Below are 11,030 nucleotides of genomic sequence, written 5' to 3'. Positions count from 1 at the left end.
GTTGGGGATTTGAGTTTTGGTTTCGACTATGAGAGAAAGAACGACAGAAAGGGAATTTTTGGCGAAAAATAAATTAAAGGGAATGACCAAATTTTTTGAAGTGTTCAGATAGTTTATTTTCAATTGAAAATTTCTTTTCTTCAAGCCAGGACAACACTGGAAAAATTGAAGTTCAAAGTTTAATATACGAATCTGAAAAGGAAATTAAAAAATTACGATGATTACCTCAACAACTTTGATATTTGATCTTCTATTACAATATTCTTCTCAATCTTTAATATGTTAGGATTTTTTTAGATATTCTTGTCTTTCATCTTTAATCTCTAGTGCCTATTTTTGTTTCATTTACTCTAGCATAATAGAGAGAGTGATTAATTTATTTGGTTTAATTAGGGTTTGGTTTTGATGAAGAGAGGAAAAGATCTGGTAAGAGATGAGGGAACAAACGTCGCGAGGGAGGAAAGATGAAACACAAAATTTTTCGTTAAGTAGTCAATTTATAGTGAACAAATTTTAAGACAAAAAGCCGATGTCGTTTAATAATAAGGGAAATAAAAAAATAAAACTAAAACTAAAATTACACTTCTAAGTATCAATGAAGGGTTATGATACTATAGTGTCAATACCCGCTTACACTTATTTGTTAAAACCACTAAAAATAGCTTAGGTCATCAAATGCTGATACTTTTAATATAGTGTCAGTAGGCTAGTATAAGTGAAGCCTTTTTTTCTACTAGTGAATCCATTGACGGCTTGATAGTGGAGAAGATAGATAATGATGAACTTGTTATTGATGAAGATAGGTGGTATGGTAATGGTTCTTTTTTGGAGAGAAGGGGTGGGGTGGGGGGAGGGAGAATAAAAGAAGATAAAAAATAATATTTTTTATTTTAAATAAGAGCAGTTTTGAAAAATAATAAGATAAATTAAAAAATAGGGGTTAGTGAGAAAATTTGAGGGGTCAAATTAAAAAACCTAAAGTAGTATTAATAAAGCCAAGCCCATTACCCCTTTATGTATATTATTTACTATGATGTGTGGTATTTTAATTGAGGAGGTTAATCAATGAAGTTGGTTGAATATTGAATTATTTTGAAAATTCTTATTTTATAGATTTGTGGATTTCATGTATAAATACACAGGAGACTCTATAGATTTTTTAGCAAAATCATTATTTATGAATATATTTAATCACGTTAGATGAAACCAAATATAGATAAGAAGACATGTATCCGTACTAAAATTGAATGGAGTTTGAGAGAAAGATTCTAAAGAGGAGTTGGACATGATTCTTTATAGACCAAGAATTAGCCACAAGAAGTGAAGTGTTACCATAAAAGATATCTTCAGTGATGTAATCATCATGAGAACTGGTAAATACATATATATATATACATATTGAGTTTATTTAGTCACGTTAGATGAAATCAAAATATATACATATTGGCTACTCCACATGCTATCAACTTTTATACTTCCCACATGCTATCAACTTTTATTTTATAGTTATAATTTTTTCGTCATAGTGGCTATAGCTTAAAAGCTAATTCGGGTCTAAATCCTATTGGATTGTTATCAAAATTAATTTATAAATTAAAAAGTTACTTTTATTTTAAATAAACATCACGTTATATTCAAAATAAAATAAATGTTATGTTACAAAACTATTAGGAAATTTTCATTGGCTAATTTGTTAAATAACACCCATCATTAACTTTTAAGTTCAATATGCTTTGAAAAACATGGAACGACTGTCTTCTTCAAAAGATATTTTGAGAATAAATTTTATTTTAATTAAGGCATAAACTTTTTTTTATTAGTTTTACGCCTCAAGTAATAATGCAGGAATTGCTAAGATCAGTAGCCATACAATGCCAACTTATTGGACACCGCCATGATTTTGATTTAATTCAACTGATGAACACAGCTCATCACCTCCTATTTATTATATAGTCTCTTTAATCAACAATACATGTGGCTTTTTTCACAAACTGTTTAACCCTTCTACCACATTTACTCATATTTGTTCTCAGCCACATATGCACGTGTTATTCAATGTTTATTTCTTAATATTCTAGAAAATACATTTGGAAATTATTTAATTACTATTTAATTAAGTGGTCGACAAATTTTGATATGAGATTAGTTGTTCTCTCTAGTGCTTAGCCTCTTTTAGTTATAAACCTATGATGTCAATCGAGATGAGAACATGTTACATATCCTAAATTGAATTTATGAATATTATGATTTATAAATAATACTTATTTAACAAAGTCAATTGACTGATACACATCGACTTTCTACTGCAATAAAATGTCGAATCAATAACTAATCAGCTAGTTTTATTTCTTATGAGGTTAATGAGTTTCCTATATACTATTATACAGTTATACATTTGTATTCGCTCATAAACAATTTGTTTTCTTATCTCTTCTTTTCAATTTTCATTTAGTTCATGTGTGTAGATTTTAATGACTGAAGCTAATTTAAATTCGAGAGTAACTTCATTGCAGGACTAGACTACACGAAGTAGGTGTTGCTGTAATAACAGATGGTTTAATGCAATGAAATTAGAAACTAACAATCCACAGGTTATACTAAGTATTCTATGTTTTTTGATCTTCTTAAAAGGAAAAAGCATAATGTTTTGTCACAAGAATCCCACAAGAGCTTGATTCTGCCTTGTTGATCATTCGGCTATGCAATTGAATAGCTAGATACAAGTAATTAAATGATGTTGCATGCCATACATAACTGAGAGTTTATATTAACGATCAATTATGTATATATCTTTTGTTAGAAATATTTTTGAAGCATGGTACCATTGTCTCTACTGTCTTATTTAATTTATTTAAAGCCTTAGTATACTAAGGCCTTAAATAAATTAAATAAATAAATGGAGATTCCAATTCATGCATGAACATATTTCTCATGCAAGATATACATCATATTCGTCTCCATTGCACCTATTTTGGCAATCATCTCTACATTGATCATTGCCGTTGCATGGCCAAGTTTGCACGCAATGTTTAGGTTTACGCTTTGGTTCTTCTGTGAGCACCATGTTTTCATTTATTTGCATGCACAATATATTAGCTATTAGACTCGTCTTGTGAAAAAATTTCATTATAATTACGTACTTAAAACTACTTAATGAAACAATATCATAAATTTTTTTAACAAGAAAAATGAAGAAAGAGATATATCAGCTGAGACTAGGAGAATGCGGGCAAGCAACAAGCAAACAACAATGAACTTTGCCATCTTTTGAAAATGTTAATAGAGTTGTTTATCGAGTTTTGAAAGGTTTTTAAGAAACTATTTTGCTTGAATATCAATTACAGGATAAGGAGATGTATCTATAGGGGATGATATGACTCAAACATTAATTCACTATCTTCTAAAACAAGACTGTAAATATAGCTAGGAATATGAATAATTTGAATAAAATAGTTATCATAGTTTCTTAGTTTTGGTAAGTAAATAGAATTTACTTAATTACGTGATGTCATACCAGTTCTTGATTTACTTACCAAAACTAAGAAATCATAATAGTTATTCAAATTATTCTCGTTCCTAGATTTACATTCTTGTTTTAGAACACAGTAACTTAATGTATGAATCATATTATCCCCTATAAATACATCTCCTTGTTCTATGATAGATATCCAATCAAAGTAACTAGAAGAGTTTCTCAAAAGTTTTTTTAGAACTCTATAAAAAAACTCTGTTGATATTTTCAAAAGATGATGAAGCTTACTATAGTTTGCTTATTGCTTGCTCTCGGTCTCCTAGTCTCTACTGATAAATCTCTTTTTTCATTTTTCTTGTTAAAAAACTTTGTGATATGGTTTCATTAAGTAGTTTTAAGTACGTAATTATAATGAAAATTTTCACAAGGCATGCCTAATAGCTAATATATTGTGCATGAAAACAGATGAAAACAGGGTACGAGCGGAAGAACCTAAACTTTGCGTGTAAACTTGGCCATGCAACGGCGATAATCAATGTAGAGACGATTGCCAAAATAGGTACAATGGAGAAAGACAATGTGATTCTCATCCGGCACCATTTATACCCCAAAAGTGCACTTGTACATACAATTGTTGAGTGTTTTGATGTATTTTTACATCTCTCCTGCTATGTATACAGTATACTAAGGCCTTAAATAAATTAAATAAATAAATGGAGATTCCAATTCATGCATGAACATATTTCTCATGCAAGATATACATCATATTGATCATAACTAAAACTTTATCAAACTCTCAGTTGTGTACGGCATGTAACAACATTCTTGTGAGAAACGTTATGCTTTTGTTTTCTTTTAAGAATATGCCAAAATATACATTTGCTGGACATGAACAATTGTCACCATAATGTAGAAACAACGTTTGTTTCTAATTTTGTTGCATCAAACCATCTTTAATTGCAACAGTATATAGCTGCTTCATATAGTCTCCACTCTTCAATTTCCGACTCTTGACAAAGTATGAAAACACTATATTAATCCCACGTCGGCAAGAGACGATCGTGCTGCTTTCCTAATAGCTATAAATAAGGAATGCAGAGAAATGTACACTAAAATTTATTTGGGTGGGTGAATGAGTGATGAAGACGGCTCCTGGCTTATGTGCTAGGTTGGTGGGCTAGATTGCACTTGGGAGGTGCACCCGTTTAAGGTTAGCCCATGGTGGCTGATCCTAGGCCATAATTTCTATCGGAAATTCTAGCAAGTCCCCTCCATAAAGCATGTCAGGTTTTGGCGAGTCAAATAAGATTTTAGATATTAATGTTTGGGACCTGTCTATGGTACAGATTCTGTAACAAACATCTCCCGTCATCCCACCATCCGATTGTCTATTGTTTAGTTTCTCACTCCACATCCAACCACATCCAACGGCTGATGCTGCAGTCTGTAGCTTACAGATTCTGTAAGCTAGTCAAGTCCGTTTGTTTGGGTTGTTATCAATATGCTTTTCCCTAGAATAAAACTATAAGCACCCATCAAATATCCCATCATAATTCAGATAATGATATTATCTTTGTATCCTATAATTGAAGATAATATTATCTTTAAACGCTCATACTTTTTATTTAAGAAAAAAGGCTCTCTCTTTTAAAGTAAAATTAATTTTAAGATTTGAAAAGAATTAAATATGACCAAATAAACGTACACTTAATGAGAAAAAAAAGAAAGAAAAAAAGCTATAAATATCAAATTATTCGCACGATACAGTTGACAATAGTTAGAGATGTAATTCCTTTAATATTTTGTTGAGAAAGGAATTGTCAACAAAAATTGTAAAAATAATAGTGAATTGAAGGCCATCTTCAAAAAAAGAAGAAAAATCATCTAATCTACCTGCGATTAGATTATTGAAGAAGTGATATTTATTTCAAAATCTGCCAGTTATCCTTTTATGTAATTTTGAATAATGAAAAAATTGTTAACTCTATGAGGGGTTTTTAGGGATGCCAATAGCATCACTCATCTCCCTAAATTCTGGCAAGCCCCCTCCATAAAACATGTCAAATTTTGGCTGACTCTAATAAGATTTTAGATAATAATGTTTGAATTCATATCAATATGTTTTCATTAGAAATTGATCTAGTGCGCGATTGTACACATTTCAAGCTACCTAAGTCCAGCATGTAGCGAAGCTTGACACACTTAATTATACTCATGCAGTCACATACCTTATCTTGATCACACTTTGTTTTTCATTTCTTCGTATTTTGTTATATCATAATCAAAATCATTTTTCATCGTGCATCTCCATCATCAAGTAGTATCAAGAAGGCCGTGGGGTGGGGGTACTGATTTTGGGTAGTCCGCGTGAATTTTGTAGAGCCAGATCTATTTCAATGCGGGAAAAAAAAAAGTAAAGTTCAAATTAATTTGTTTAATTATCTATTCCAGATTCAAACTCGGCTGGGCAGTTAAATTAAAAGTTTAAAACTCTTGAGAGCACTCGGCTGGGGGCAAATAACAAAGCCTTCTCCAAGAAGTAACAGACCACAAATTCTTTACTTAGTCCATTTAAGAAAGCCCTTCTCCAGCAAGTTAGAAGCAGTGATCAGCCACGATCGAGTACATAATAACAGCCCTTCTCCAACAAGGCAACAAGTAAGAAGCAGTGATCAGCCACAATCGAATACATAATAACAAACCACGAATCTCCTCAAAGAATGGTTTGAGCCAATAACCTTTTAAAACGCGAGCGTCTATCATGATATTGAGTGCACCGGATTACAGCTCAGCAATTCGTTATGTTTCCTTTATTATCAAATGGAGAGAACAGCCGTGTTTCTTTTTTAATTTTTTCCCCTTTGGCAAAAGTAAACCCATCAAACTGTCTATTGACTCCCAACAAGTACCCAGTAATATCCTGCCACGTGTTCGCATCAGTCTTTTTAATTCTACGTACTGAAACAAAAATCTGAGATTCTCTTAGTTCTGAAAACGCGCTTATTGTTAGTACTTGCATTGAAACTTCAAAAACACGTTGTCTTTATGAAAGGCGGTTTCTTCTACTCACTCTCCTTATGCTTCTTCTGTCCTTCCAACTTCTGAAGTAGAAAGCCAGTTCAATTCCTTTTAAAGCAAATGCAAATGCAGCATTAATACATTCACTTTTCACTGCCCATTGAAGTTTCAAACTTTTCACTGCCCATTTCAGATTTTAAGGCTTTTTTTCAATCAAAGGTTCGTGCTTGTTATCTCTTTTCAGATTATAGTTCGTTTAATCTTATTACCATGTCTTGTATTTCAAATGAGCTTGTGTTTTTTTTTTTTTAATTTTGATTTTGAGAAAATCATGGCCGAGAGAATGGATGCTATTACTTTAGTGAAGAGTTGGAAATTCTAGTTGTTAATATTGATTAAAACTATACTCCTACTAAATTTTTGGGACTTCAAAGGTTGAATGTTGTTCTTGGTGTTAGACTTTTGTAACATTCTGTTCGTTAAAGAGTGTTATTGTTCTTTATATTCTGGTGACTTTAGTGTTATCCTTTGGATCATTTTTTGTGATGAATTGTTGCTGTATCTTTGTTCTATGTGTAAGTAGTATTTACTTTATTGGTACATGTTAAGCATTTCAGGAACTTAGTTTGATTCATACCATTTGAACGATGAGCAACCTTGAAAAGGATTGTTGGGACGACGAATGCTCTGTCACAGGAGAAAAAAGAGAGATTGGATTTATTGATTTTCAAGACGATCACTCAGTTTTGAGCTATGATCCAAGTGGGGAGGGTCCCGTTATCATATCGGTTCCATTTCCTTTTGTTCAAGGGAAACCTCAGTCTATTCTTGTAGGAGAAACTTCCAAGTGTTCAATTACAATTCAGAACACTACTCCTGAACCGGTTGAAGTTTGGGGAATCAGAATCTACTGCTCAGAGCCCGCAAATTCTCTCACTTTATCTCTAATGGAACCGCCTTCAGGCAAACCGGACCCTCAGAAAGATCAAGGCTTTTTAGAGGGATTCTCTATTGAGGACAGAGTGCTTCAACCTCTCAGGACTTTAACCATTTGGTTATCTTGCAAGCCTAAGGAAATGGGTTTGCATAAATCTGTGGTGCAATTTGATATCGGGGATGATAGATTTGAACGAATGGTGTTACTGCTGGCTGAAGACAGTGTCTCTCGGTCTCTGGCTTCTAATCGACCATACTCGAGAGTACCAAGAAAAATGCAATCTGCAGTTGATGAATATGTTGCTTCCTCGAGTCCAGCTAGAACAACAACAGAAGCTAGAACAACAAAACGAGGTTCCAATTATAAGCTCCCCGAATTTCCAATCCCAAATGATGTTCGTGAGTCGCTGGCAAACAAGATACTCCCTCAATTTCTGGTAGAGGGCCTGGTGAGGAAGAATTATTTTTCTTTTTTCAGTACATTGCTTGTTATGGAAGAGCTACGTTTGGAGGTAATTAATTAATGCCATCTCAGTTGAGGTAATAATCTTTAACTGCTCTCTTCTTTTTCTAGTGGGATCTGAAATTGTTTGGTTTCGTGCAGGAAGATATGCGGTGCCATAGCATGGAATGCGTCACCATGAGGAGGAAAGGGGCTCACTTACTGGCTCTTGATGTCCCGGGTTTAGCTGAGAGGAGGCCTTCACTTGTACATGGGGATTTCGTTTTCGTGAAGCTTGCTGCCGCAAATGCTGATGCCAAGAAAGTGTGTCGGGTTTGTTCCTCGTCTTGGAATAATTGTTTCTTCTCTCAGAAGAGTGCCGTAGCATGCTTCAATGTTGAAACACCAATCAATTTGAAATTTATAATCTTTTCCTTGCCCAACCATGTCTTGCTTCTAAACTAATGGGACAATGAAGTTACATCTCATCTCTCTCTTTTGAAGTCATGATGCTGCCTATTCATGATTTTATTTTACTGCATATGGTTCCACAATACATTTCTCTTTTGGTCATTTATTTTGAAAACATAGCTTGAGGAGAGCCTTGATCAGCTTGTTCTTGAGCATGGATGTCTTAACTACTTTCAATGGCTTAGTTATTTATATATATTTATATATGAACTTATATTATTGAATTTTGAATAGTATAATCTTTCTTTTTCAAAATCTTTATACTTATTTAAGGGATGTTTACAGGGTTCCATCTACCGTGTCGAGGCTGATGAAGTGATCCTGAAATTCGCCAAAGAATTTCACACTCAACACAGAAATGGCAGCTTGTACAATGTCAGCTTCACTTATAATAGGATAAACATGAGGAGGATGTATCAAGCAGTTCAAGCAGCAGAGAATTTAGAACCCAATCTTCTCTTTCCATCACAATCAACCACACGGAGATCGATTAAGGCAGCCCCATTTGTGCCTTTTACTAGTCTAAATGAGGAACAGACGCGTTCTGTTGAGATCATCCTTGGATGCAAAGGTGCGCCTCCCTATGTGATTTATGGGCCTCCTGGCACAGGTAAAACGATGACTCTGGTGGAAGCAATCTTACAAGTATATTCGACTAGAGAGCATAGTCGGATTCTTGTATGCGCTGCTTCAAACAGTGCAGCAGATCACATGTTAGAGAGACTCATCTCCAATGAAGTTGCTGGAATTAAAGAGAATGAAATACTTAGGCTGAATGCTACAAGCCGTCCTTATGAGGATGTTCCAACTGATTTTATTCGCTTCTGCTTTTTTGAGGGGTCCATTTTCAAATGCCCTCCACGCGAGGCCTTGGGGCGTTACAGGATCATCATTTCTACATATATGAGTTCATCTCTACTTAATACAAATGGTATCAAACGTGGTAATTTTTCTCACATTTTCTTAGATGAGGCCGGACAAGCTTCAGAGCCAGAAAGCATGATTCCCATAGCAAACCTTTGTACAAAACAAACGGTTGTTGTTCTTGCTGGAGATCCGAAGCAACTAGGTCCGGTTATATATTCAAAAGATGCGGAGACTTTTGGATTAGGAAAATCATATCTTGAAAGGCTTTTCGAATGTGAATTTTACCGCAATGGAGATGAAGGTTATGTTACAAAGCTGGTGAGAAATTATCGTTGTCATCCTGCAATTCTAGATCTCCCTTCGAAGCTCTTCTATGGAGGGGAGTTACTGGCATGCAAAGATGATGCCACTTCCTTGTCAAGTGCTAAGGTGGACATCTTTCCGAACAAAGACTTTCCTGTTCTGTTCTTTGGTATTCAAGGCTGTGATGAAAGAGAGGGTAACAATCCATCATGGTTTAACAGATTCGAGGTAAGCAAGGTTGTCGATATCATCAACAAGCTGAGAGAAAATACAGAGCTTAATGAGACAGATATTGGGGTTATAACACCTTACCGCCAGCAGGTCCTCAAAATCAAGAAAGTACTTGAAACATGGGATATGCCGGATGTTAAGGTCGGGACTGTTGAACAATTTCAAGGACAAGAGAGAGAGGTCATCATCGTATCGACTGTCAGATCAACAGTCAAACACAATGAATTTGACAGAACTTACTGTCTCGGATTTCTTAGCAATCCAAGGAGATTTAATGTTGCCATCACTCGTGCCAGATCACTGCTTATTATTGTTGGGAATCCTCACATAGTCTGTCAGGTACTCACATATCCTCTTCTAAGTACATTGCCAATGCTATAATTTAATATGCTTGCTTATCGAACCATTACAATTGCAAGGTCATTTAGATTATAAAATGGTTTGGAATAATCTCAGAGGAATATTTGAAAGAAGCAGATATCTGCAGTATTAAATGCTGTACATTCTTTTATCAGTCTATTCTTTGAAGCATAGTCCATTTTTTGCCGTCATTAACAGTGTCTAGTGAGGCCATTTACATTGTCCACTCATTAAACAATATTTTATCGATCACCATTACACAACTACCTGAGGGATGTCTTTCGGATTTTCTGAAATATTAATCTTGCCTAGGTATGCATAATTGTATGATATATTAGGCAGTTGAGAAAATTAATGATTTATGGTTCTTCTGAATGCAGGACCCTTACTGGAACAAGCTGTTGTGGCATTGTTGTGACAATAACTCTTACCAAGGCTGCCCTGCTCCTGAAAGACAAGAGTGTGCAGATGATCCGTATTCCTCGAACTCAGGTTCGTCGGGACAACCATTTCAAGCTGAAGAGGTTACGGAAACTCCAAAACCTCTTGCTGATGAAGCTGAATGGTCAGATGGTTGGAAGTAACTGCCACTCTTTCATTATGATTAAAAGAACTACTCAAGGTTTTCGTCAGTCGATTTACATGGTTTTTTTTTTTTTTTGTTGGTTGAATTTCTCAGGTTTTAATTTGCTTTAACGGAATAATAGTATAGAATATTTTTCAGGATTAAGCTCATCGTGATGGCTGATGAACAATTGTTGCCAACTTGTATGAGTTGATCCTCAATATGATAGTGTCTGTCAAAGAGATCTATTTTATGGCTATGCTTTGGTAATTTGGTTAATGAAAAACTAATGTATCCCACATCGAAGCGATACAAAAAAGCAGCCATGACAAAAGATATAAATAATGAGCGCCAAGCAACTGAAG

At 34.4% G+C, this 11,030-nt stretch overlaps 1 protein-coding gene across 2 annotated transcripts; it reads left to right on the top strand.

Moving 5' to 3' along the window:
- Positions 1–6,473: 6,473 nt before the first annotated feature.
- On the top strand, positions 6,474–11,027 carry LOC18043136 (probable RNA helicase SDE3). 2 transcript variants are annotated; one of them, XM_006433019.2, is made up of 5 exons: positions 6,474–6,709; positions 7,108–7,938; positions 8,031–8,201; positions 8,625–10,079; positions 10,481–11,027. In XM_006433019.2, exons 2-5 carry the CDS (start codon positions 7,138–7,140, stop codon positions 10,682–10,684), a joined length of 2,631 nt encoding a protein of 876 aa, XP_006433082.2. In that variant the 5' UTR covers positions 6,474–6,709; positions 7,108–7,137; the 3' UTR covers positions 10,685–11,027. The 2 variants fall into 2 exon arrangements, with proteins under 2 accessions (XP_006433082.2, XP_024040441.1); XM_024184673.1 differs by having other exon boundaries at positions 7,100–7,938.
- Positions 11,028–11,030: the final 3 nt, after the last annotated feature.

Source organism: Citrus clementina, unplaced genomic scaffold (genome assembly GCF_000493195.1).
Source record: "Citrus clementina cultivar Clemenules unplaced genomic scaffold, Citrus_clementina_v1.0 scaffold_5, whole genome shotgun sequence".
Classification (NCBI taxonomy): domain Eukaryota; kingdom Viridiplantae; phylum Streptophyta; class Magnoliopsida; order Sapindales; family Rutaceae; genus Citrus; species Citrus x clementina.
This window is presented reverse-complemented; position numbering and strand designations above follow the sequence as displayed.